Source organism: Alosa pseudoharengus, unplaced genomic scaffold (assembly GCF_046254945.1).
Source record: "Alosa pseudoharengus isolate Yale_2024_CS ecotype anadromous, Long Island Sound unplaced genomic scaffold, YU_APseudo_1.1 YU_APseudo_1.1_scf_2, whole genome shotgun sequence".
NCBI lineage: Eukaryota > Metazoa > Chordata > Actinopteri > Clupeiformes > Clupeidae > Alosa > Alosa pseudoharengus.
Window position 1 is genome coordinate 35,822,197 of NW_027468663.1, and position 23,354 is coordinate 35,845,550.

Here is a 23,354-nt window from a genome sequence, read left to right on the forward strand (position 1 = left end):
GGTGAGAACAACTTTTTGATTTTGTAGTGTCAAAACTTAGAATATGCACCTCCCACTGAATACATCCTAGAAGGGTAATAGTTAGGGATATATAAAAAATATTAATTATAATTGATTGCTAGGGGACTCATCTATAATTTAAAATGAAGTTTAAAAACCTGAGGTGACTGATATTAGCAGGCTAACAGCATTGGTGCAAAAAAGTTTGACCTAATGTGGGCGGGGCAGGTTGGCACACTGATTTTGGGGTTGGTTGGCACATACATTCTCTATGGCTATTTTGTGACAAATCTATAAACTTTGTATTTTACACATAAAAACATCATCAATCTTTATTTTAACATTGTTATTGTAATTACTGAACATAGTTTTACATTTGGAAGCATTTCAGACATTTTTAAACATTTGAAGTAAAACAAAATCGGTAGGGACCAAATTGGTCTTGACGGTGGGCCCTACTGAAGAAAAACACACAGAAAAGAAATCAGCAAAGCCCTACAGGTAGTGATATAGATGAGCACTTTAAACAAAAGCAAAAGGAGTACTGCAAAGGACTATAACATAGGTGTTCCAACCAACCCCGACTACATGTGCCAACCAACCCCGTGCATGGGGCAGGTTGGAACACGTGCACAACACCTCTTTAATCATATATAACTCAAAACAAGGGATCATTTGTTGACATTGAATGTATACATTTTGTAGCTGAGATCCCAAGCTTTCAGTTAATCACAATTTGACCATTTCAACGCATTGTAAGACGGAGAAATATAACCGAGAGTGAAAAGTGTTCCAACCAGCCCCGGTCTCCCCTACTACAGTACAGTGAAGTTATACTACAGTAGTAGCACAATGCAGTACAGTAGTATTTTCATGTCCAACATACAAACTGCTAGCCTAGAAATCTAGACGCACCCTAGCGGCGGCAAATTAATTTGCCCCGCCAGGCTAACAAACTGCAAATATTTCCTCCAAAACTGCGTTTTGATACTCAGAAAATAACACACAGGAGCAAGGTTAATGGATTACTGTTCACTTGAAGTAATACAGTTATCTTTTTGTAGTGTAGTTTTTTTTGTTGTAAGGGATGATTAATGATGAAATGATGCAGGAACCAATCTGTCGAAGTAGCGCTCACACACTGCCACCTGTTCGCGAGATATGATCCTCATACGCAGTAAACAGTGAAAAAGTGAAAAGTGAAAGCACATCGTTGGATCTACATTATGTCTACTTCTGTGTCTTTCTGAGGTGGCTAAAACTATATCTTCAAGCCGAACCACATCAGATATTTTAGATTTCTATATATAAAATACATATTGTAGTGCATTATTACAGTTTTTTCAACTGCTTACACGCTAAATCTTTGCTTGTCACACAATTTTCTAAACATGTCTTCCAAACATCATAACCCCACACCAAATCTGCAAAACCATACACTAATTCTCAGTATTTGACTCAGTTTTCAATTGACTAAAACACATTTTGCAAAACACCACACACAATTTTCTACTTAACACACAAAAATCGAACAGGAAGTAACTTGATTTCATTTTTCAAACACAACCCATCAAAATGCCACACTAAATAACCAGTGTTTCACTCTCTCTCTTCACATGTGTAAACACTCATTACTTTACTGAACACCATCCAATCATTGCCTTAGTATAGGCCTATGAGTAGACATACTGTACTCTCTATGTAGGTATGGATTGAAATTCAATACGGTTGAAATGTTCAGAACCAATGCAGATACTTTGAAAGGAATGTTCTTCAAAAAGTCGACTTTATGTACAGTAAAACTTGTCTTTTTTACTATATTTTTGTGTCTCCCCAAATTACCATTAGCTCAAAAAAAAATTCTATAGACCTATGAATACATACAACATAGTGTGTATATGATGTATCCAAAATGTCATATTATGACAAAAGTGTTTGTAATGTGAGGCGAATGTCTGATTTAAACATGTGTTTTTGACATTTTGAATGTAGTGTGTCATTTTGCTGGAGATTTGGGGCATTTTGCATTTTGTGTGAGCAGTTGTGGGTTTTGTGTGTGGAGTTTTGAAAAATAGACACAGTTTTGAAAACGTGTTTACAGTTTTTTACAATTGTTTACACACGTTTTCAAAACTCTGTGTCTATTTTTCAAAACTCCACACACAAAACCCACAACTGCTCACACAAAATGCAAAATGCCCCAAATCTCCAGCAAAATGACACACAACATTCAAAATGTCAAAAACACACGTTTAAACCAAACATTCGCCTCACATTACAAACACTTTTGTCATAATATGACATTTTGGATACATCATGTACACACTGTTGCTCAAAACCTAAAGCTCTTCTGTCTTAGGCTTTCTATATGTATTTCCATACAAGAGTGAAAGTTACGGTATCAACAAAGAGAAGTTGAAATACACAGTAAAAATGCAAGCAATATTGAAACCAAAAATAGTGATTTTTCCCTAATAATATGCTGTTGTGAATACAGTATTTTACAGCAAACATGAAAAAAAGCAAAGAAGAATACAGTGACCACCAAATGTACATGGAGTTTTGAAAACACTGATTTAGTTTTTTTCTATTTTCTAAAGACAAGTGTGTGTGTGTGTGTGTGGGAGGGGGCGGGGTTGTGTACAGTATGTATTCATAGGCCTATAGACCCTTTCAACTGCAGAAACAAACAATTCTACAGTAAGCGTTCCTAAGGCATTTCTGGAGGCACAGAAAAATGTATTGAGCTAATGGTACTGTAACATGGGGACAAACAAAGATAGAGTAAAAAGACAAATTTTACATAAAGTCAACTTTTTGTAGAACATTACTGTAAGCTAAAGTCCGATTACTGTATTTTCTCTATTTTCAAAATTGGCTTACACACTAAATCTTTGCTTGTCACACAATTTTCTAAACATGTCCTCCAAACATCATAACCCGACACCAAATCTGCAAAACCATACACTAATTCTCAGTGTTTGACTCAGTTTTCAATTGACTAAAACACATTTTGCAAAACACCACACCCAATTTTCTACCTAACACACAAAAATCTAACAGGAAGTAACTTGATTTCGTTCTTCAAACACAACCCATCAAAATGCCACACTAAATCACCAGTGCTTCACTCTTTCTCTTCACATGTGCAAACACTCTTTACTTTACTGAACACCATCCAATCATTGCCTTAGTATAGGTCTATGAATAGATATACTCTCTATATAGGTATAGACCCTTTCAATCTGCTGCTAGAGGATTTCCGGTTGAAATATTCAGAACCAATGCAGATACTTTAAAAATAGAGAAAATACAGTAATCGGACTTTAGCTTACAGTAATGTTCTACAAAAAGTTGACTTTATGTAAAATTTGTCTTTTTACTCTATTTTTGTTTGTCCCCATGTTACAGTACCATTAGCTCAATACATTTTTCTGTGCCTCCAGAAATGCCGTAGGAACGCTTACTGTAGAATTGTTTGTTTCTGCAGTTGAAAGGGTCTATAGGCCTATGAATACATACTGTACACGACCCCCCCCCCCCCCCCCACCTCACACACACACACACACACACACACACACTTGTCTTTAGAAGAAGAAAAAAATCAGTGTTTTCAAAACTCCATGTACATCTGATCACTGTATTCTTCTTTGCTTTTTTTCTTGTTTGCTGTAAAATACTGTATTCACAACAGCAAATTATTTGGGAAAAATCACTATTTTTGGTTTCAATATTGCTTGCATTTTTACTGTGTATTTCAACTTCTCTTTGTTGATACCGTAACTTTCACTCTTGTATGGAAATACATATATAAAGCCTAAGACAGAAGAGCTTTAGGTTTTGAGCAACAGTGTGTACATGATGTATCCAAAATGTCATATTATGACAAAAGTGTTTGTAATGTGAGGCGAATGTTTGCTTTAAACATGTGTTTTTGACATTTTGAATGTTGTGTCATTTTGCTGGAGATTTGAGGCATTTTGCATTTTGTGTGAGCAGTTGTGGGTTTTGTGTGTGGAGTTTTGAAAAATAGACACAGAGTTTTGAAAACGTGTGTAAACAATTGTAAAAAACTGTAATTGTCTAGGAGGCCCATAGTTTGAGGAAAGCTGCAGATATAAACAGAGAAAGCATAATGCTCTAAGAACAGAACGCAGTTGTGTGTCAGTAGCCAAGGGCCTACTTTCAATGAGCTTCAACATGTTTTTTTTCATACAGGTCATACAGGGTGAGCGTGCACAGAGAGTTTCTAATGAAGAGACACAGCACTCAAAAAATCCTCCATAGAAATGCATGGGGCTAGTTTGTAACGCCAATATGGCCGTTGTCTACACATATCCCACCCCTTCCTCGGCAAAACGTTGACATGTGAAGACATTGAGCCAATCATGTGGTGTGATGTAAATACATTGAGCCAATCATATGGTGTGTTGTGAAGACATCGTGCCAATCATTTGTTGTGAACTCACCGCTGGAGCAAGGTTGGTGTCGTGAAGCCTTGCGCACACGCATTTCTGCCGAATAGGATGCCTGACGAGTGCCCAAAAAGCGTTGCAATATGGCCGCCGAGTGGAGGGACATGCCTAAAAGGACTTTGGCGTGCATAGAGGTCATGGTAGTGGAGTGCATCACCTATGATTTTCTCTGTAACAATTGTACCTACTGCCTCCAAGTCTTTCTGGAGCTTTCTCTGAGTGGTCCCTGGCTCTTGGGCTACTCTTCTGACTATCCTTCTGACTTCCTGGTCAGAAAAAATCTTGCGAGGAGATCCTGTGCATGGCCGGTTGATGATGCAGTGATGTTCATTCCACTTGCAGATAATGGCTCCAATACTACTTACTGGATAATTCTGAAGTTTTGAAATGCATCTGTAACCAGTTCCATTGATATGTTTTGGAACAATAAGGTTGCAAAGGTCTTGGGAGAGCTCTTTGCTTTTACCCATCATGAAATGTTTCTTGTGTGACACCTTGGTAACAAAAAAAACTTTTTTATAGCCCATCAATATGTACTAACCCAGCTTTTATTAATCTGCACAGGAGGGATAATTACTCTCTAACTACTTATAGATTCCAGCTTGTTCCTAGCCATTCCTTGCCTTTGTGTACTGCTTTTTCTTAGCGTTCAATACTTTTTTCCTGTGCCATCATGGTTCGAATTACGGGGGGGATTGGGGGGGTCCGACTCCCCTAGATGAGACTTGGACCCTCCCAAATGGGATGAAAATAACAGTTTGGGGGGTACTGAAAAAATGTAATTAAATGTAATGTTATCCTATATTGCATGTAATTAAATGTATTACCATCACATACCAACAATTCAGGATATAATCTAATGAAATACGATTTTCAAACCCTCATCCCCATTGGGCTGTACCATTTCTCTGGTACATTCAGACTGTGTTCTTTGCTATGATATAATACTGACGAATTAAAACAAATGCACAGTGTAGGCTGCAAACGCCTGATATACAAGCGGTGGCCAACTGGCCATATATTTGTCTAATATTTCACTGCCTTTGTAACATATTGATAGCCAACCTTAGAAAAACATTGAGTCGCAAGATCGCTATGGTTTTACCGGAGGTCTCCCTTCCACTCAGCGGCCACGACCGTCGCTGCTGCTTAGCTTAAAAATCAGGCCTACAATCACACGCCATAGGAGGAGTTCCATAGATATACTGACACGGGGAGAGGTTTAATGAGTCGATTTATCATTTTGTGCAATTTCATTCTTAATGTCTTAACAAGAGGGAACTAATATTCAGGGAATTTCGCATGTACATGGTTCTCAAAATTTTTAAGCAAATGCCCATACACCCATAATTGCAACGTTACCAACAGTTTGTTTGAAACGCTAGGTGAACATATAAGAATCAATTGGACCTGAAATGTCTTTCTTTGTTGCCATTATTAGAGATCAGCCTTTCTTAAAAGCGTATTGCTGCACAAACGTTTTGTGATAGAACACCAGGCGCACAACCCACTAGGCTACATATGAAATGCCTAGGCTAAATAACGTGAAGATATTTGTTTTCCAACCGCGAACAAGTCATTTTTTTTATTTTCTTGACGTTTGGTAGGCTTAGCTATCCAAGAAAAAATAATCAAATGAACCAAAGGCAGGCCTTGAATTAGGCTAGGTGAACTTGGCTATTAAACGGGAGACTTTCTGTGGCCCATCTGTAAACAATTCTGGGTCTTAAATTTAAGTAGTATGTTTGCCATTTCCGTGCTATTGGTCTATGCATGTCCATGTTTGCATTGCACTGCTATACCAAAAAATATTTTTTGACTGTGGCGCGCAATTTTACGCACGGGGCACACCTTGAAACAGTGTTTACCCAAATCCAACCCTTCCCATAACGTGCAAGGTATATTGTGCTTGCGTATGATGCAGTAGTTTCTTTTAACTTGTCGACCAGCCAGCCACGGTCATATGACCTATATTTCGAAGGAAATTTGACTGTGAACCACAAGTTTGAAATCATGTGTAAGCCTATATAAAATGGAGAGTCACCAGTCGAAATAGCTGTACCCCCGAAGCTCACGGTATAATTCGAACACTGTGTGCCATTCCACTTTTTTACTCATAACTTTTTAATTTTTTTATATGTGTGGATTACCTAAGTTAATACTAATGTCTGGTGAAAATTTAATGTGAATAGCCTCACAGGAAGTATACTTACTGAAAAAAATGTTCAATAATTATTTTCCCCGCTGTTAGTGCTTAGGACTTGTAACCGGAGGATTGCCGGTTCGAACCCCGACCAGTAGGCACGGCTGAAGTGCCCTTGAGCAAGGCACCTAACCCCTCACTGCTCCCCGAGCGCCGCTGTTGTAGCAGGCAGCTCACTGCGCCGGGATTAGTGTGTGCTTCACCTCACTGTGTGCTGAGTGTTTCACTAATTCACGGATTGGGATAAATGCAGAGACCAAATTTCCCTCACGGGATCAAAAGAGTATATATACTTTTATACTTTATCTTCAGCTCTTCCAGTCTGACACAGCTGCACCTAAGTGTGACAAGGAATGTTGTGCTTTGATTGTTGTGTTTGTTTGGGCTATATTTGTGTTGTTGGGCTTTGCATTGAGTTTGTGTTTTGTATGACGTGTTAATGTGTCTCTCAGGCTGCAGCACTGTTGCCCTACAGACCAGATGTGTTTTTGTATTGTGTGTTTGTTTAGACATTTTCTTGGGGTGTTGTGATGATGTGATTTGTGTTGAGTTTGTGTTTTTATAAAGTGTTATTCAAAGCTGTTCTCTGTATGGTCTGTATTTTCTCCCCTCTGGACAAAAGCTGCAGACTACATGTGCATGTGTGTATGTCTGTGTGAATGGGATGTCCTTACACTGTGTGTTTGTATGTGTTTGTGTGTGTGACAACGTCCTTCACCTTTAAATCACAACAGGTCCAAATGAAGTTTTACAGAGAAAATTATGACCATTTAAGTGTTTACAGAGAAAATGATGACCAGATAAGTCTGACCAGAAGCACACATATAGCCATATTGCAAACACAGCATGAAGGTTGATGAGATGGGATTTGTGTTATTTATGAAGTTCTTTTAATCTGTTCTCTGTATGATGTGTCTCTCTCAGGCTGCGGTACTGTGAGCTGTTCATCTCTAGCTGCAGCTCTCAGATCAAACCCCTCCAGTCTGAGAGAGCTGGACCTGAGAGGAAACACACTGCAGCAGTCTGGAGTGGAGCTGCTCTCTGCTCTACAGAGAGACCCTAAACATGAACTGACTGAACTAGAGTAAGTAATGAATACAGCACATATAATCACCATCCAAGTTAGTGCTTCAAGTTATCCACTACTCTTATTAACATGTGTCAGTGTGTCCACTTCTTGTCTACATGTGTCATTTCAACTAGTACGATCTGTGTGGTGTGTCAGTATTACTATACTATTGTACACAAGTAGACAACTGTGTAAACTATTACGATCTGTGCAAAGTTAACAAACTTACTGTTAAATACAGTTATCAGGTTTCATCTGGACAAGCTGCTGCAGATGCTGCAGTTTCCAGACACTCAGGACCAGATGATCATCCAGCTGCCCCACTTCAGCACTACTGGCCTGGTGGACTTTAAAGGGTTTCTTAGTGATGTGGACTCACCAACTATATACTGATTAAATCATTATTTGTGAATTGAATGATGATTCTTTTTAACTGCAATCTGCCTCTGGTCTAGCTTCATTCTTTGTATAAAATGTTTAGCCATACAGTGTCATTAGGACCATTTAAGTTTCTTTTGTCATAAACTAGTGTGATCGATTCAATTACCCTTGTGAAATGCTGGCTCTTTATATCAAACATAGTTCTAAAAGTCCTTTGTCCTATACTGACCGATCATCCCTACACTATCAGAGCTACACTCAGTGAAGTGCGTTTGATGTTATACCTATAACTGAGACTATCATCACATCTCAAGGTTTCCAGTCAGATTATTTGAGTGAATGTCATTGGAGGCTCACAAAAACAAAATAATTACTTATACACAGATGAAATAGGGAATCATTTTAAACTATTTGCAGGAATTAGTCTGTGGATGCATGAAGAACATGAATTAGATCAACCCCTGAGAAAAATGGGCCTTCGGAGTCCCAGGACTGAATTGTGTAGATGATGAGTGCCATCTGGTGGACAGAGAAACTAACTACACCTGCAGATATCCATCTGATCTGTTGCCGCCAACTAAGGGTTTTTTGCTCAAATCCGATTGTTTGTGTGACTGTTCACATTGTTTTTTATTAAATGTGACCAATATCAGACTCTTTGTTCTTGTTTGTTGGTCTTTGAGGGCTTTTATGCCTTTCATTCCTGATAGGACAGTGAAGAGAGTGACAGAAGCAAGTGGGAGAGAGACAGGGTGGGGTCAGGAAATGACCCGGGTCAGACTCGAAACAAGGTCCTCCACCGCCGTGAACATTTTTGACATTCTGGCAGCTAAATGTAGCATTTTTTGTGTAGTTTGAAATTGAAACTACACAACAGCCTATGGCTTGATAGAAAAATTAGAATCAAGACTAATTGATTCTCATAGTTTTAAATAGATAGATAGATAGATACTTTATTGATCCCCAGGGGAAATTTAAGAAAAAATTCCTTTGAACTTGCTCTTGCCAAATGGTCAGAAAAAGGATAACTCTTTTATTATTCTATTATTGGAACTCTTCCCCATGATATGAAAGGGAGGGTGTTGTAATGTGTTTCGCCTGTCTGGCTGTCTGCGTGTGTCCACTTGCATAACTTACACTACAGGTCCAGTTTACTTTGACTTTCAGACAAGAGGGTCATCATATCTCAGTCCTCCTACATGATTATTTACATACAGATTAGGATACAGACTCTGGAATTTGGTTTCACTTTCTTTACTATTGTGAGATAGGGGTGAGAGTCTGCAGTGACTGCTTGTGTTATTATTGTAAAGCTGAATGCCTTGGTCTAGTGCCTATTGAAAATGAAAACATGGACAGTGCAGATGAGATTAAATCAAAATGGCAGCTAGATATTTGCCAAATTTATTTGTCCATTGCAGAAACTTAAGTATTTGGTGGCACCTGGTCGTCATGGCACTGACTTTGGGAGACGTGAGAGAGCTTAAAGAAAAACTTAAATCTGGCATGAAGTAAATTATAAAGGAAATCATTTGAGAGAGGATTTGTACATTATTATTAGGGATGAGTATCTTCCTGGAGAAATCCACCACGCCGTAGAGAGCTTAACAGCCAGGATATCCCTGTCAACCTCCATCACGCACCTGATATTTCCCTAAAATAACTGAACTGAGACCACTATCTGCTCTGAAGGACTTCCAGCCAGATTCTGGTTGTTTGAGCGATGTCATTGGAGGCTCACAAAACCTAGGAACCTAGGAACAGACAGCTGACATATGGAATCTAAAATAGGGAAGATTATTACAGTGCATGAAAATGCACTGTTCTGTTATCCGAAGTCTTCTTCTTCTTCTTCCCACCAAATTTCTGCGTCTAATTCAGCTTCAACCGTTTAACGTAGAAACTTCGTTCAAACTTTGTAACGTAGGTCTTGAAAAGGACACTTGAGGAATGTATTTTTCACTTTTGTAAACTTTATACTTTTTGAGATATTAACAAAACAAGCTTATTTTTCCCTATAGACTTTACATTAGCACTATGACATCACAATGGACTAATTAACTTGATTTGCACCTGTATCAACTTCCAGCTGCTCAACTAGGACCCATCAAAGGGCCAGTTAAACTGATTGCACCTGTATCTGCTTAACTAGGCCAACTCTCTGTGTCTCTCCATTCTACAAGGATATAAGGCACATTCCATCCAACTTTCTATCCATTCATCCTCTTCAAACCATTCACTCATCCACCCATTAAACTATACATCAACATCTATTAAACAATCTGCCTATCAACATCCATTCAACTTTCTGTCTATCAACATCCATTACACTATCTACATTCAACTTTTAAACTATATACTCTGTCTCAGGCTTTAAGCATACAATCTGGCTCTCTTAAGACTACTATTTTCTCTGCCCACAACTGTTTCAAAATGCATGTCCTCACTACAATAATTCACTATTAAATAATTGAACCATTTAAACTACTCAACTTTTTAACTGTTTAGCCATTTCAACTGTCAGTTCAGTTGTTATCAACTATGACTCCTGCCAACTGTTTCCAAATAAAAGTTTGTTTGGCATTTTATGTTAATATACAGTATGGTTATATTTTCATGCACTGGTAATTTCCTCGAAATTACATTTTCTAGTTATTCTTCCCACCAAATTTCTGCGTCTAATTCAGCTTAACCGTTTAACGTAAAAACTTCGTTCAAACTTTGTAACGTAGGTCTTGAAAAGGAGACTTGAGGAATGTATTTTTCACTTTTGTAAACTTTATACTTTTTGAGATATTAATAAAAAACAAGCTTATTTTCCCCCATAGACTTTGTATGGGGACTATGACATCATAATGGGCTAATTAACTTGATTTGCACCTGTATCAACTTCCAGCTGCTCAACTAGGTCCCATCAAAAAGCTAGTTAAACTGATCGCACCTGTATCAACTGCTTTCTGCTCAATTAGGCCAACTCTCTGTGTATCTCCATTCTACAAGGATATAAGGCACATTCCATCCAACTTTCTATCCATTCATCCTCTTCAAACCATTCACTCATCTACCCATTAAACTATCCCATCAACATCCATTAAACAATCTGCCTATCAACATCCATTCAACAATCTGTCTATCAACATCCATTACACTATCTATATTTAACTTTTAAACTATATACTCTGTCTCAGGCTTTAAACATACAATCTGGCTCTACAGATCCTGTTCAACTATTTCCTCTGCCCACAACTGTTTCAAAATAAATGTCCTCACTACAATAATTCACTATTAAATATTTTATGTTAATATACAGTATGTTTATATTTTCATGCACTGGTAATTTCCTCGAAATTACATTTTCTAGTTTAGATTGTAACCTTGCAGGTCACATTTTCAGCAGAAGTCAAATCCACTGACTCCACAGGCATCTAACTGGTCTAAATCCAAATTGATATGAAAAGTGATTATTTGCCTCTACAATACCACTTCTCACACACACACACACACACACACACACACACACACACACACACACACTCTCGGCTGTCAGAAAGGCTTTTATTTAAATTACAGATTTCACTTTGAGGCTTTTAATGTTGTTTTTACACCTGATGTACATCAGAGTTATCTTTCTGTGGTACAATCTTATCAAGCCGGGAATCGTGGGCAGCATCTTCAGTTCTGTGTCTGAGTCAGACGCACGTCCAGCCTGACGAAAGAGCCCATGGAGTGCCTGTACTTGTCCAGGAAGAGATACAATGGCCACCTCTTTGCAGATGACCATCCCCAAACCCTAACACACATATGACCTCATCTTTACAGATGACCAACCACAAACCGTTAGACCCATATGGCCTACAAGTGCCCTTATCCCAGCCCATTATACTGTAGTCACCACACAATGATGCCATGATAACAGCCCTGTTAGTGATATTGCAATGCTCCCCCTGCTCTACTTAAAGTACTTCTCTTCAGTAGAACTGCTTGTTAAACCCCTTCCCCAATGCACCAAGGCATCTTAATGCACTACTGGACAATGCGTACACTCGTCACAAAGTCTGTCCACCCGGAAAGACGTCCAAGTCCCAACCCTGGCTTCACAGCCCCAGATGAAGACCCGTCCCAGAAGGAGATCCATCCCAGTGGAACCAGAACAAGTTTCAGAAGGAGAACCGTCCCAGTGGAACCAGAACCAGTTCCAGAAGGAGAACTGTCCCAGTGGAACCAGAACTAGAGCCACACTGACACTGGACCAGCACTATCTGAGCCAAACCAGCCTGCTGAGCATCATGAGGTCCGAAAAGACCAGTCCCTAAGGACTCGTGCTGTGTGTCTGGGGAGACCTAATGGCTGGTACTTAGAAAATCTCATCCTGACACGTGTGTGTGTGTGTGTGTGTGTGTGTGTGTGTGTGTGTGTGTGTGTTTATGAAAAACAATTTGTCTGGCCTTGAATAGGTTCATCAGGGATATATATTGTGTACGTTAACAGAACAGTGCTTCCACACTCACACATAGGCAGATGTTTCCAGAAGGCGCACTCCACAAATAGGAGGTATTGGCACTTGGCACAAAGTCTCACAAAAGGTGAAAGGTCAAGGGGACTGGGCAAGACCGGAACAAGGGGAGGATCTCCCCTGTTTTGAGCCAACGAGGGGCTGATATTGAAACCAGCTCCTGTTTGAGCCAATGAGGGGTTGAGATTGAGGCAGACACAGATGCTCTCGCTGTTGTCTGTTGTGGCTATATTCAAAACCAGGAATCCCCAAAGCACCCAAAAGGTCGGTCTGTCTAAAGGCCTATTCACACCAAAGATTCGCAATGAGATGAGCTGCAACATTCTATAAACCAGCAACTTGCTGCAACATTCTAAAACCTTGCAACTGTGACTAGACATGGTGAATGTTTCACGACAGCTTGCAACGAAGTGCAACATCTAATTCACACTGCTGCAACTCCTTTCTGCAACAGTTTTGTCTTGTTGCGAATCTTTGGTGTGAATTGGGCCTAACAGTCAATCATCTATGATTGTCCATCCTTTATGAGTTGTGTCCATTCTGGATTCCAGATCAGAACATTCCATAGATATGATTCTCATTCCACATTCCAGAACTCACTCTCTTAGAACATGGGTATTCATTTGGGTTCTCACTCATTCTTATTTGTTCTATCAGAACCATTCTTTCTTTCATTCATTAAAAAAGTTTGAAACAATCACTCATTCAATCAAAATAAAGATTCATTCATGTGTCAAAAAGAGGGTTCATTCGTTTACCATCATTCGTTCCAAATGAAATTCATCCTTCTGTTGCTTTTTTCCACTCAATTAGTTAGGAGTCAGAATTCCCCTGCAGTTCGGTTATTGATCCGAGGTGGAGACCGCACCCCACAAATAACAATCAGAGCACCAAAGACACACCCACACACACACACACTTTCTCAGGTAAATATAATCCTCTTCTGTGCTGTGAGGGCTGGTGGTAATCAAAGTTCCCCAAGTGCAGAAACCAAAAACAAACAAACAAACTGATCAAACAGTGTCATGGCCTCCTCGCCCCACAATAACCTCTGACCCCCCGGGGGGTGGGGTTCCATAGGGTCAAAGGTCACTACGTGTAGAAGATGACCTCGGGGATCTGTCCGTCCTCCACTGAGGTGCCGTTATTGTTGCCGGCGGCGTAGCCAAAGGTGAAGCAGGTCTTGGCTCCGGTGGCAGACGACTCGTGGGTGACCTTTCGCGACCCTTTAGTGCCGTAGTGGGAGTCGGGACCCTGAAAGGAAGCGGAAGTATACCATTACCATCCACAACGCTATACCATCCGCAACGCTATACCATCCGCAGCGCTATACCATCCACAGCGCTATACCATCCACAACGCTATACCATCCACAACGCTATACCATCCACAACGCTATACCATCCACAACGCTATACCATCCGCAGCGCCATACTATCCACAACGCTATACCATCCCCAACGCTATACCATCCACAACGCTATACCATCCACAACGCTATACCATACAAAACGCTATACCATATGCAACGCTATGCCATACACAACGCTATACCATACGCAACAATATACCATACGCAACTCCACAATACACAATCAATGCTCTTTAAAATGGTAACTTAACAACCATAGTAAACAACGATTGAACTGGGAAGCAGGCTTCGCAACAATGAAATCAACTGTAAACAAGCTAACAACCACCGTTACTGTACAACTGTCAGTAACCAAAGAAAGTCGTAGGCTGCCACAACCTGAACAAGTTGCCTTCTCTGAACCGCATGTTTCCTTTGCGTAACCAAAGAAAGTGGTAGGCTGCCACAACCTGAACAAGTTGCCTTCTCTGAACCGCATGTTTCCTTTGCGTGCTACAAATGCATGACTATTGCCTTCATATGAGTGGCAACGGTGGGCTAAGCGGGCCTTCGAGGTGTCCCGATACACTGAAGTATAAGTATATATACTCTTTTGATCACGTGAGGGAAATTTGGCCTCTGCATTTATCCCAATCCGTGAATTAGTGAAACACACTCAGCACACAGTGAACAAACAGTGAGGTGAAGCACACACTAATCCCGGCGCAGTGAGCTGCCTGCAACAACAGCGGCGCTCAAGGAGCAGTGAGGGGTTAGGTGCCTTGCTCAAGGGCACTTCAGGGCACTTCAGCCGTGCCTACTGGTCGGGGTTCGAACCGGCAACCCTCCGGTTGCAAGTCCGAAGCGCTAATCAGTAGGCCACGGCTGCCCCAACTTGCCAGAAGAAACCCAACTCCGCTTCAAGTCTCTGCCTTGTCCATTAATTCTGTATATCGGAACACCTTGGCGATTGTTTACCACAATACACAACGCTATGCCATGCAAAACACTATAACACAATACACAACACTATGCCATACACAACGGCACGCTATAACACACCAAGACCCCTGGCAGTTGGGTTAGCCCCTTGAGCCGTGGATCTGCCCAAGGTTTCTTCCTTGGTAAGGGAGTTTTTCCTTGCCCCTGTTGCTCTTGGGTGCTCCTTGTTGGTGCCCCCCGCCCAATCCCAATCCTCCCCCACCTTTCTTATGCAGCCCTTGCCTCTTAATGTACTAAACCCCTCTTCTACTGCACTCCCCCCCCCCCCCCCCCCCATAAATGCACAAATAGGCTGACACCAGACATAATTTCACTGCATTTCTTACTTCTAGTAACTATATGCATGTGACAATAAACTTCCTTGTATCCTTGTATCCTATACCATAAATCATAAATCTCACCCTTTCCATCGTATGTGTGTGTGTGTGTGTGTGTGTGTGTGTGTGTGTGTGTGTGTGTGTGTGTGTGTAGTGTGCAGGGGTGGGTAGTAACGCTTTACAAGTAACACACGAGTAAAGAAGTATTTCTCTCTCTCTCAAAAATATAGACATGTGGAAAAAAGTTACTTGTTACTTGAGTAATTTATTAACAAAGTATTTTTTTACTTTTACTTGAGTAGATTTCTCAGATGGGAATATCAAAGTCAAAGTCAAAAGTCAAAGTCTGTTTTATTGTCAATTTCTTCACATGCCAAGACATACAAAGAGATCGAAATTACGTTTCTCACTATCCCACGGTGAAGACAAGACATATTTTACCAATTAAAAATAATTTAAAAATTAATTAAAAAATTAAGAATATTTACTTTTACTCAAGTAATTTTTTAAGCGAGCAATTGTATTTTTACTTGAGTAGATTTTCAGTAGTCTACCCACCCCTGGTAGTGTGTATGTGTACAGTGTGCAATGTGTGTAGTCTGTGTGCATTCTCAGCGGTACCTTGAGCGTGGCACAGGCTGTGTAGTTGACATTGGGCAGGATCTCCACCGGTTCCTTGAACATGACCCTGAAGGTGTTGGCCGACCCGTCACAGCTGAAGCCCGTGTCGTTCTGACCCAGAACCGTGTTACTGTCCGTGTGGATGATCTGGAACAGGGGAACAGGAGCTTACAGTGTGTGCGTGTGTTACAGTGTGTGTGTGTGTGTGTGTGTGTGTCACACTGATACAGTCTCTCTCAGTTCCCAGTGGAAACATACCTGATGTCAGGTAAGCTTACCTGGATGTTGACCTGGTAGTCTGTGGGGCCATGGATGGAGCCGTAGAGTCCAAAGCCAACCACAAATATCCTCCGGTTCACCGAGAACCTGACAGAGAGAGGGAGAGAGAGTGGAGGGAGAGAGAGAGTGAAGGAAGAGAGAGAGGGAGAGAGAGTGGAATATGAATAAAACATTGAGGGATTTTAGGGGGAATGGCAGCATAAAAACGACTGCTCCCAATTGTTAATGCTCTCAGGTGTGCGTGCGTGCCTGCACCTGATGCGGTCGCTGGTGCCGCTGTAGCCCCAGCGACTCTCCACCTGGGAGAAGCGCGTGATGCTGCACTCTTTGCCCCGGAGGCAGCAGCGGGGCCGGTCGATGAACTCCACCCGAGGCTTGGGGTTCACCGTGAAGTGCAGGAACAGACTCACCACCTCACGGTCCATCAGGATCCCCGACTGGGCTGGGCCTGACACACACACACACAGGAAAATAAACACAGACACAGGAAATATTGTGTTATATTCATATTAAACACTTCTGCACTATTAAGTGGTAATGGAAGGATGTGTGTGTGTGTGTGTGTGTGTGTGTGTGTGTGTGTGTGTGTGTTTACCTGCGGCAAACTCCTCTATGGTCATGAGGGGGAAGCGGATGAGTGTGAGGGCTTTGCCCAGAACGCGGCGTTTGTTCTCGGGCGTGGGCTGCAGCTGCTGGCGGTGAGCTTCGGCCTCGGCCCACCGCACAGCCGCGCTGAACAGACGCACCTCACGCACGCCCAGAGTGTCCCGCTCCAGCACCGCCACCAGAGTATCTGTAGGGGAGAGAGAGTTATGCTGTATACATGTCTAAAGTAGGAGCGAGAGATGGAGTAATATACAGCTCTATGGAGTTATATACAGCTCTATGGAGTTATATACAGCTCTATGGAGTAATATACAGCTCTATGGAGTAATATACAGCTCTATGGAGTTATATACAGCTCTATGGAGTAATATACAGCTCTATGGAGTAATATACAGCTCTATGGAGTTATATACAGATCTATGGAGTTATATACAGCTCTATGGAGTAATATACAGCTCTATGGAGTAATATACAGCTCTATGGAGTCCTATACAGAGTAGACCAGGACCAATATGGGATTTTTAAAAACCGATAAGCAATATATTGGCCGATTTTTGACAAACACAAGGTTAAAATATTCTCTAATATTAAAAAGCATATTGAAAAGTTCTGATCAAGTTGAGACATAATGTGTGTAAATAGGTCTTACTATCTGGTATCCTGATAAATTATGAAATAATTATAATGAAATAAGTAGTGTCAAGTCTTTGTTTTTTGATGGACCACATAGCCACAATAACTACTTTCAAGGTTTTCACAATTTCTGTTTAATGACATTTAATTGGCACACTGATTTATCGGTCAGGCTCTCAGTCAGAGGTGTGTGTGTGTGTGTTTGTGTGTGTGTGTGTGTGTGTGTCTGTCTGTCTATGAGGTGTGTGTGTGTGTATACTACCCAGGTCAATGTCGGTGAGGTGTGTATATGTATGTGTGTGTGTGTGCATGTGTATAGTACCCAGGTCAATGTCGGTGAGGTGTGTGTGGGTGTGTGTGTACCAGGGTCGATGTCGGTGAAGCCCTCAGCAGCAAGAGCATCTCCAGTGTTCTTATCGATGTTCTCCAGACACAGACTCGCCAGCTGGGGCTCGTCAAACAGACGCGCCTGCAACACACACACACAAAATGTACACTTCATAAACACTTACATGTACCATATGTCTGTGTCTACCTGTGCATCATTCTTTCACACATCAACAACAATGCCTACAAGACTGGCGCAAACACATCTACTCGCACGCACAAACACACACACACACATTCGCACGGACTAGTAGACTCGGACAATTTTTCAGAATCAAATCACTGGACTTTGTCAAAAACATGACAAAGAAAAAATCCAGTTTGGCTGGTTAACAACTCAGTAGCAGACATCCATCAACCTCACATAACGATTTGTGACAATTCGGCTCACGTTGTACGACGTTGGACTGGAGCAACGTGAGCTGAATTGTCACGTGACTGTTTTCCCAAGATGGCGCCCGCTTGTATACATGAACAGTACTGTTCCTAAACTATCTTTTTAAAGGGACACCAGGCAACGTTTTCGTGTTAATTACTCATCTTCGTAAGTCGGTATATGGTTAAATGACTCATTATGGGGCGAGTGAAGGAACTCTCGTCCGCCCCTACTGCCTGTAGGAAGAATATCCTACTTGCAAGTTCGGTGTATCCTACCCGCCGACCGAAGCAGGATCAGTTTACAGCACAGAGGCAGGCTAACAAAACGCTAGAGATTGTTGCAAACGTGTGTATAATGGCAGAGCCGGGCGAAGAAGCAGCGAAAACCCTTGACGGAAGACGCAAAGAAAAGGAAAAGAGTTTCAGACCGATCGAGGGGGAGAGAAAAAGCATCAGGCTTGCCTGGTGTCCCTTTAATAAACTGTCTGTACACTTACAAAGTTCTCAATGCTTCGGTTTACATGTAGGGCCCCTCATTATGCTACCGTAAACTGTGGTGCTATTTTGAGCCTTGTTAGTGGTATAGAAATAGCGATTTCTTTTTACTTTGCGTGTGCCCCGAAGACTAGCGTTAAACGCCAATTAGCGGTTTGTGGTAAAACTGGTCACATTCGATTAGCACGAAAACATATCCCAGAGAACGGACAAACTCGGTACACATGTGTTATTAACCCCTAGGTTCATTTTGCGCCAGAATTGTCCTTTAACACTACACACACACAAACTTACGGTCATATACAAGCCCATAGATACACCTTATCCTTGACCTCACAGTCACAGTCAGTCACACACACACAAACAAACACACACAGGTGGAGAAGCAGTTACTCTTACTCACGCAAGCAAAAGTTTAACTTACTCTGACATCAGTAAGATATAAAACACACACACACCTGTGTGAGGAGCATGAAGGCGTTGTCGGCGCGGAGGTTCTTCTTGAGGAACTCCACGCAGTGTGCCTCCAGAGCAGGCACAGCGTACTTCTTAGCCGTGTAGAGTGTCGTCATCACCGTCTCAGGGCCGATCTGCACCTCATCCGAGTACAGAAACCTGCACACACACACACACACACACACGCATTACATACAGATCTACACACCCAAGTGCCGGAACTTGCGGACACAGTGCTGAACGCATGACATACACATCTCCTTTCTTCTTGTATTGTGTTATGATAAAAACAACATGTTGTGTGCCCCCAGAGTGCTCGAAACACACCTGTTCTGCAAAGACCAGTCTCCACACATCCCAACACGCAGATCTACAAATATCCACCAATCAAACACACAGATCTACAACCCTCCACCAATCAACACACAGATCTACAAACCTCCACCAATCAACACACAGATCTACAAACCTCCACCAATCAACACACAGATTTACAAACCTCCACCAATCAACACACAGATTTACAAACCTCTGCTAGTCAAACAGATTCTGAAGTTAGCTCAGAAAGGGCAGGACGTCTAACTGCTCTGTAGGCAATAGGCCAGGGAATATGCAAAAAATGCCACCAATCCACAGTTTCCGATGGAAAGCCTGCAGGGGTATCTTGTCCTAATTCCACCAAACAGCCACTGCTGTCTGTGCAAATTTTGTCTTATCCTAAACAGAGGAGGCAACATCTGAACCTCACCCCTCCCCTTTAAACATCAGCTTTAGTTTGACATTCACAATTTGTATGCTACTGAAGGCAACTCCTTAAAGACATAATGGATCTGACCAATACACAGTCCTTCTTTAGCGATCATAATAGAACAGAATAGAATAGAGATTTATTGTCATTGCACAGTAATACAACGACATTCAGTGCACACACGTACTGGACTTATTAAAAAGGTAGCATAATAAATAGTCAGTAAAATTATACATTCTCATTCTCATTCTCATTCATTCAATACATTTATGTCATGATACACAACCATCAACTTAGTGCCATTGTATGCAAAGTAGTGCAAAATAATAGTACAAATGGAAAAAAACAGCTATACTGCCTTCATTACCAAATAGAGCAACGTAGGAAGGCTTTTTGCACACCTCTTTTGTTGGGCAGGTGCGTTGGATATGACCAAAGGTCGCAAATCAGGAACTTCAAGGTCTAAGACCGAAATCTTGTAATTTCTAATAAACAATTATTTCTTGCGGAATGGTTTCTTTTTAAATGACCAAATAGAGCAAAATGCATTTCCATTTCCGAATAGTCTAGCTCTGCACATGGAAATGAAGATTCTCTGGTTGTCTTTGCAAAACTTATAAACTATTAGATCATCCATCACACGTTTTAAAACACCATTTTCCGGCAAATCTGCAAAGAGACAAATGAATTGAGTCTATTTGTCGTCACAAACCACCTCTCTCCTCACAACTGATCTTTCCAGTCTCTTCAACTGGTTTATCTGCTGTTGCTGCTGAACAAGTGAGATGGTAATTTTCACACCAGTGGAATTCAAAGCACTACGTTTTTATCCAACAACAACCTCACATTAAGACCAGCTTCCACAATAATAATAATAATAATACAAATTACATTCCCATGTCACTTCGAAAACAATAGAACGTTTTAAATTCAGATAATCAATAGAATCCAGTCCACAAGTTATTGTGCAGCATTGACTTAATGGCCCGACACCGCACAGCACAGCACCATGAATGCGTGTCAATGTCTGTGTGGTGCTTACTTCAGCAGCGCGAGGAAGGCCGCGGGCTCCACGTCAGGAAGCTCGATCTCTGTGGATGTGGTGGCCATGCCCCCGTTGAACATGGCATCGAACACGGCGCTACCCACTGCCAACACAAACCTGAAAACACACAGCAGCATGTGATCAGCATGTGTTCTCGCACGGTTTAATATAGCATTTACAACAATGACAAACAAAATGTTATGCACTGTGTTCGTTTGCAGAACTACCACACAAAAACATCTGCAAATGTTCCTGCAAACCATCCTGTGAGTTAACAGAAACGTTGTTTACATTGCAAGACCATGCGATCTGCCAAAGGAAAACGAAAACACGAGCGGACAGCTGCCAGCTGTGCTGATGACTATATTAGCCAACTGCGCTAGCTAGCTAGGTATACATAAACAAACATATTTAACCACACACAATAACTTCATGGGAACCAAGCACAATCATAGTAGACATAACCTTCGCTCTCACAATTCAGTAACAGTTAGGCCTACCTATGTGCAGGTATTCGTTGAACTCCCATTCCTTTCCCCACCAGAAAATGAACGTCGCTCAAAACTTCGTTGTTGAACAAGAAAGCAAACCTCTCTTTCACTGTGCTTTTTGTAGCCTGCCAGTTGTACACGGGCTCACGGTAGACCAAAACGGCAGCTGCCGCCGGTGGCGCAGACAGCGCCGCGGATTGTGATGGGGGTGCTGGTGGTGCCAGAGCAGCGTTTGACGCTGCCCCTGTCATGTTTGAGGCAGAACCGGCCATCGCACCACCACCCTGCCCGGAGATGGCGGCACTCTGTGCTGCAGGCAGCGGGAGAGAGTTTTGCCTGTTCGGCGGATTTCCGGCTGCGACACCGCCGCCTTCAACACCGTTAGGCCCCGGTTGTGGGTTAGACCGTCTCGTCACCCCCTGAGGCCCACCGACCGGCCCATTGGACCCGCCGTTGTTGCTGGCAGCCATGGCGTAAGGACTGTTGCTGGGCTGAACATTGCCCAGGGGCCCAGGACTGGAGAAGTTCAGACAAGGAGCGCGACCGCTATTGTCACCCGCAGCCATCTTGGATTTAAAGCAGGCTGGGGCGAACGAGGTGAAATAACAACAAACTGACGCGCATCGCCAACCGGACGACAGTATGCATGCACCCTATCAAGTGCAAATTCTATAGCAGAGACAGAGTAGCGCACAGGCTAATTTATTATAATCCCAGCAGTATGTGTTTTCCTAGATGTTGCTAGACTTACATGTAGGCCCACAATTAGAATTGTTTGAGGATGAATTCAGATGAATTAAACACAGCGCTTCGGACATTAAAAACGGTTTGCATCCATTCACCAACCCAAAAGTCCTTTAGTCTTAACCCTTTCTAGTAATTTGAACGGCGAAAACATTCCCGAATATCATATGATTTGTTTATCAGAAAAATTTTTGCTTATTGAATTATCTTGATTTATTGTAGCCCATCACTCAGTCTAATACTATTGTTTTCACTGCAATTAATAATAGAAACAGGGTTGTTTAAAATTCAAACAATCCAGTTTATAAACGCAAGCCAGCCAGCCAACCAACCATCCAGGATGAGATGGTCTGACTATACCAGTGATGCGCACCTGAGTTGTATTGCTTTAAATTGCCTGATCTTGTCTTGTGAGTTTTATTTTGATACATCTTGTCTTGTGAGATCATTTAAGCTGTGGGACAATCATGCCACTTTTGTGTTTACTGTCTGCCTCATATTTCCATAGGCCCAAACGTCATGGGTTTAGAATTTTTAGCCTCTTCAGCGCTCCCAGTGGATACAATCACATGGGTTTAGACTTTTTAGCCTCTTCAGCGCTCCCAGTGGATACAATCAGTAGTGCACCATCCAATTAGCCTAGAAATCTAGACGCACCCTAGCGGCTAGTCTAGCAACTCTCCGTTGGCTTGTGAGCTCGAAAAATTAAACTTCTATCAGGCCAATCAAATCGTGTATAGAGTCGTTAGGCGGGCTTAACATAATGATTGATGGCAGAGTTGCAACGGTTTGGCTTGAATTCCCTGCTACTTGAAAACAAATAAGATAATGTGTTGCTGTTGGCGAACAGTGACACGAGTTAAGCTTTTATTAAGTTGGCAAAAGTTTGAACTAGCCAACTAGCTCTGCTGGTGGGAAACGCATGGGACTCATAGCGCTGTCCTATTGCATGCAGAGGGAATTTGAAAGACAACCGATTATCCCGCCCCTCGGACTGAGCACTGCCAACGGTGAGTGCCCAGTCCCTACATTTTAATGGGGGTCTGGCTCGTCAGGCTACCATCCAATTGGGTTACTAATCAAATCATCATAAGAAGTTTTACCTGGCAGAAAACATGTAGCTTAAGCATCTTTGCAACGTTCAAATAAAGATTTATACA

At 41.8% G+C, this 23,354-nt stretch overlaps 1 protein-coding gene across 1 annotated transcript; it reads right to left on the bottom strand.

Moving 5' to 3' along the window:
• Nucleotides 1–11,666: 11,666 nt before the first annotated feature.
• Nucleotides 11,667–22,016, bottom strand: btbd2b (BTB (POZ) domain containing 2b). The gene is made up of 9 exons (XM_076294820.1): nt 21,460–22,016; nt 20,957–21,076; nt 19,169–19,325; nt 17,814–17,919; nt 16,807–17,004; nt 16,467–16,659; nt 16,211–16,298; nt 15,933–16,079; nt 11,667–13,895 (listed from the first exon to the last, which is right to left on the bottom strand). The coding sequence occupies exons 1-9, from the start codon at nt 22,014–22,016 to the stop codon at nt 13,734–13,736; spliced, it is 1,728 nt and encodes a 575-aa protein (XP_076150935.1). The 3' UTR covers nt 11,667–13,733.
• Nucleotides 22,017–23,354: the final 1,338 nt, after the last annotated feature.

Coding starts and splice junctions, on each gene's coding strand:
- btbd2b (XM_076294820.1), bottom strand. CDS start 22,016: ATGGCTGCGGGTGACAATAGCGGTCGCGCTCCTTGTCTGAACTTCTCC. Junction 17,005..17,813: donor CTTCACCGACATCGACCCTG/GTACACACACAC, acceptor TCTCCCCTACAG/ATACTCTGGTGGCGGTGCTG. Junction 13,896..15,932: donor CAGCCTGTGCCACGCTCAAG/GTACCGCTGAGA, acceptor GCTTCCTTTCAG/GGTCCCGACTCCCACTACGG.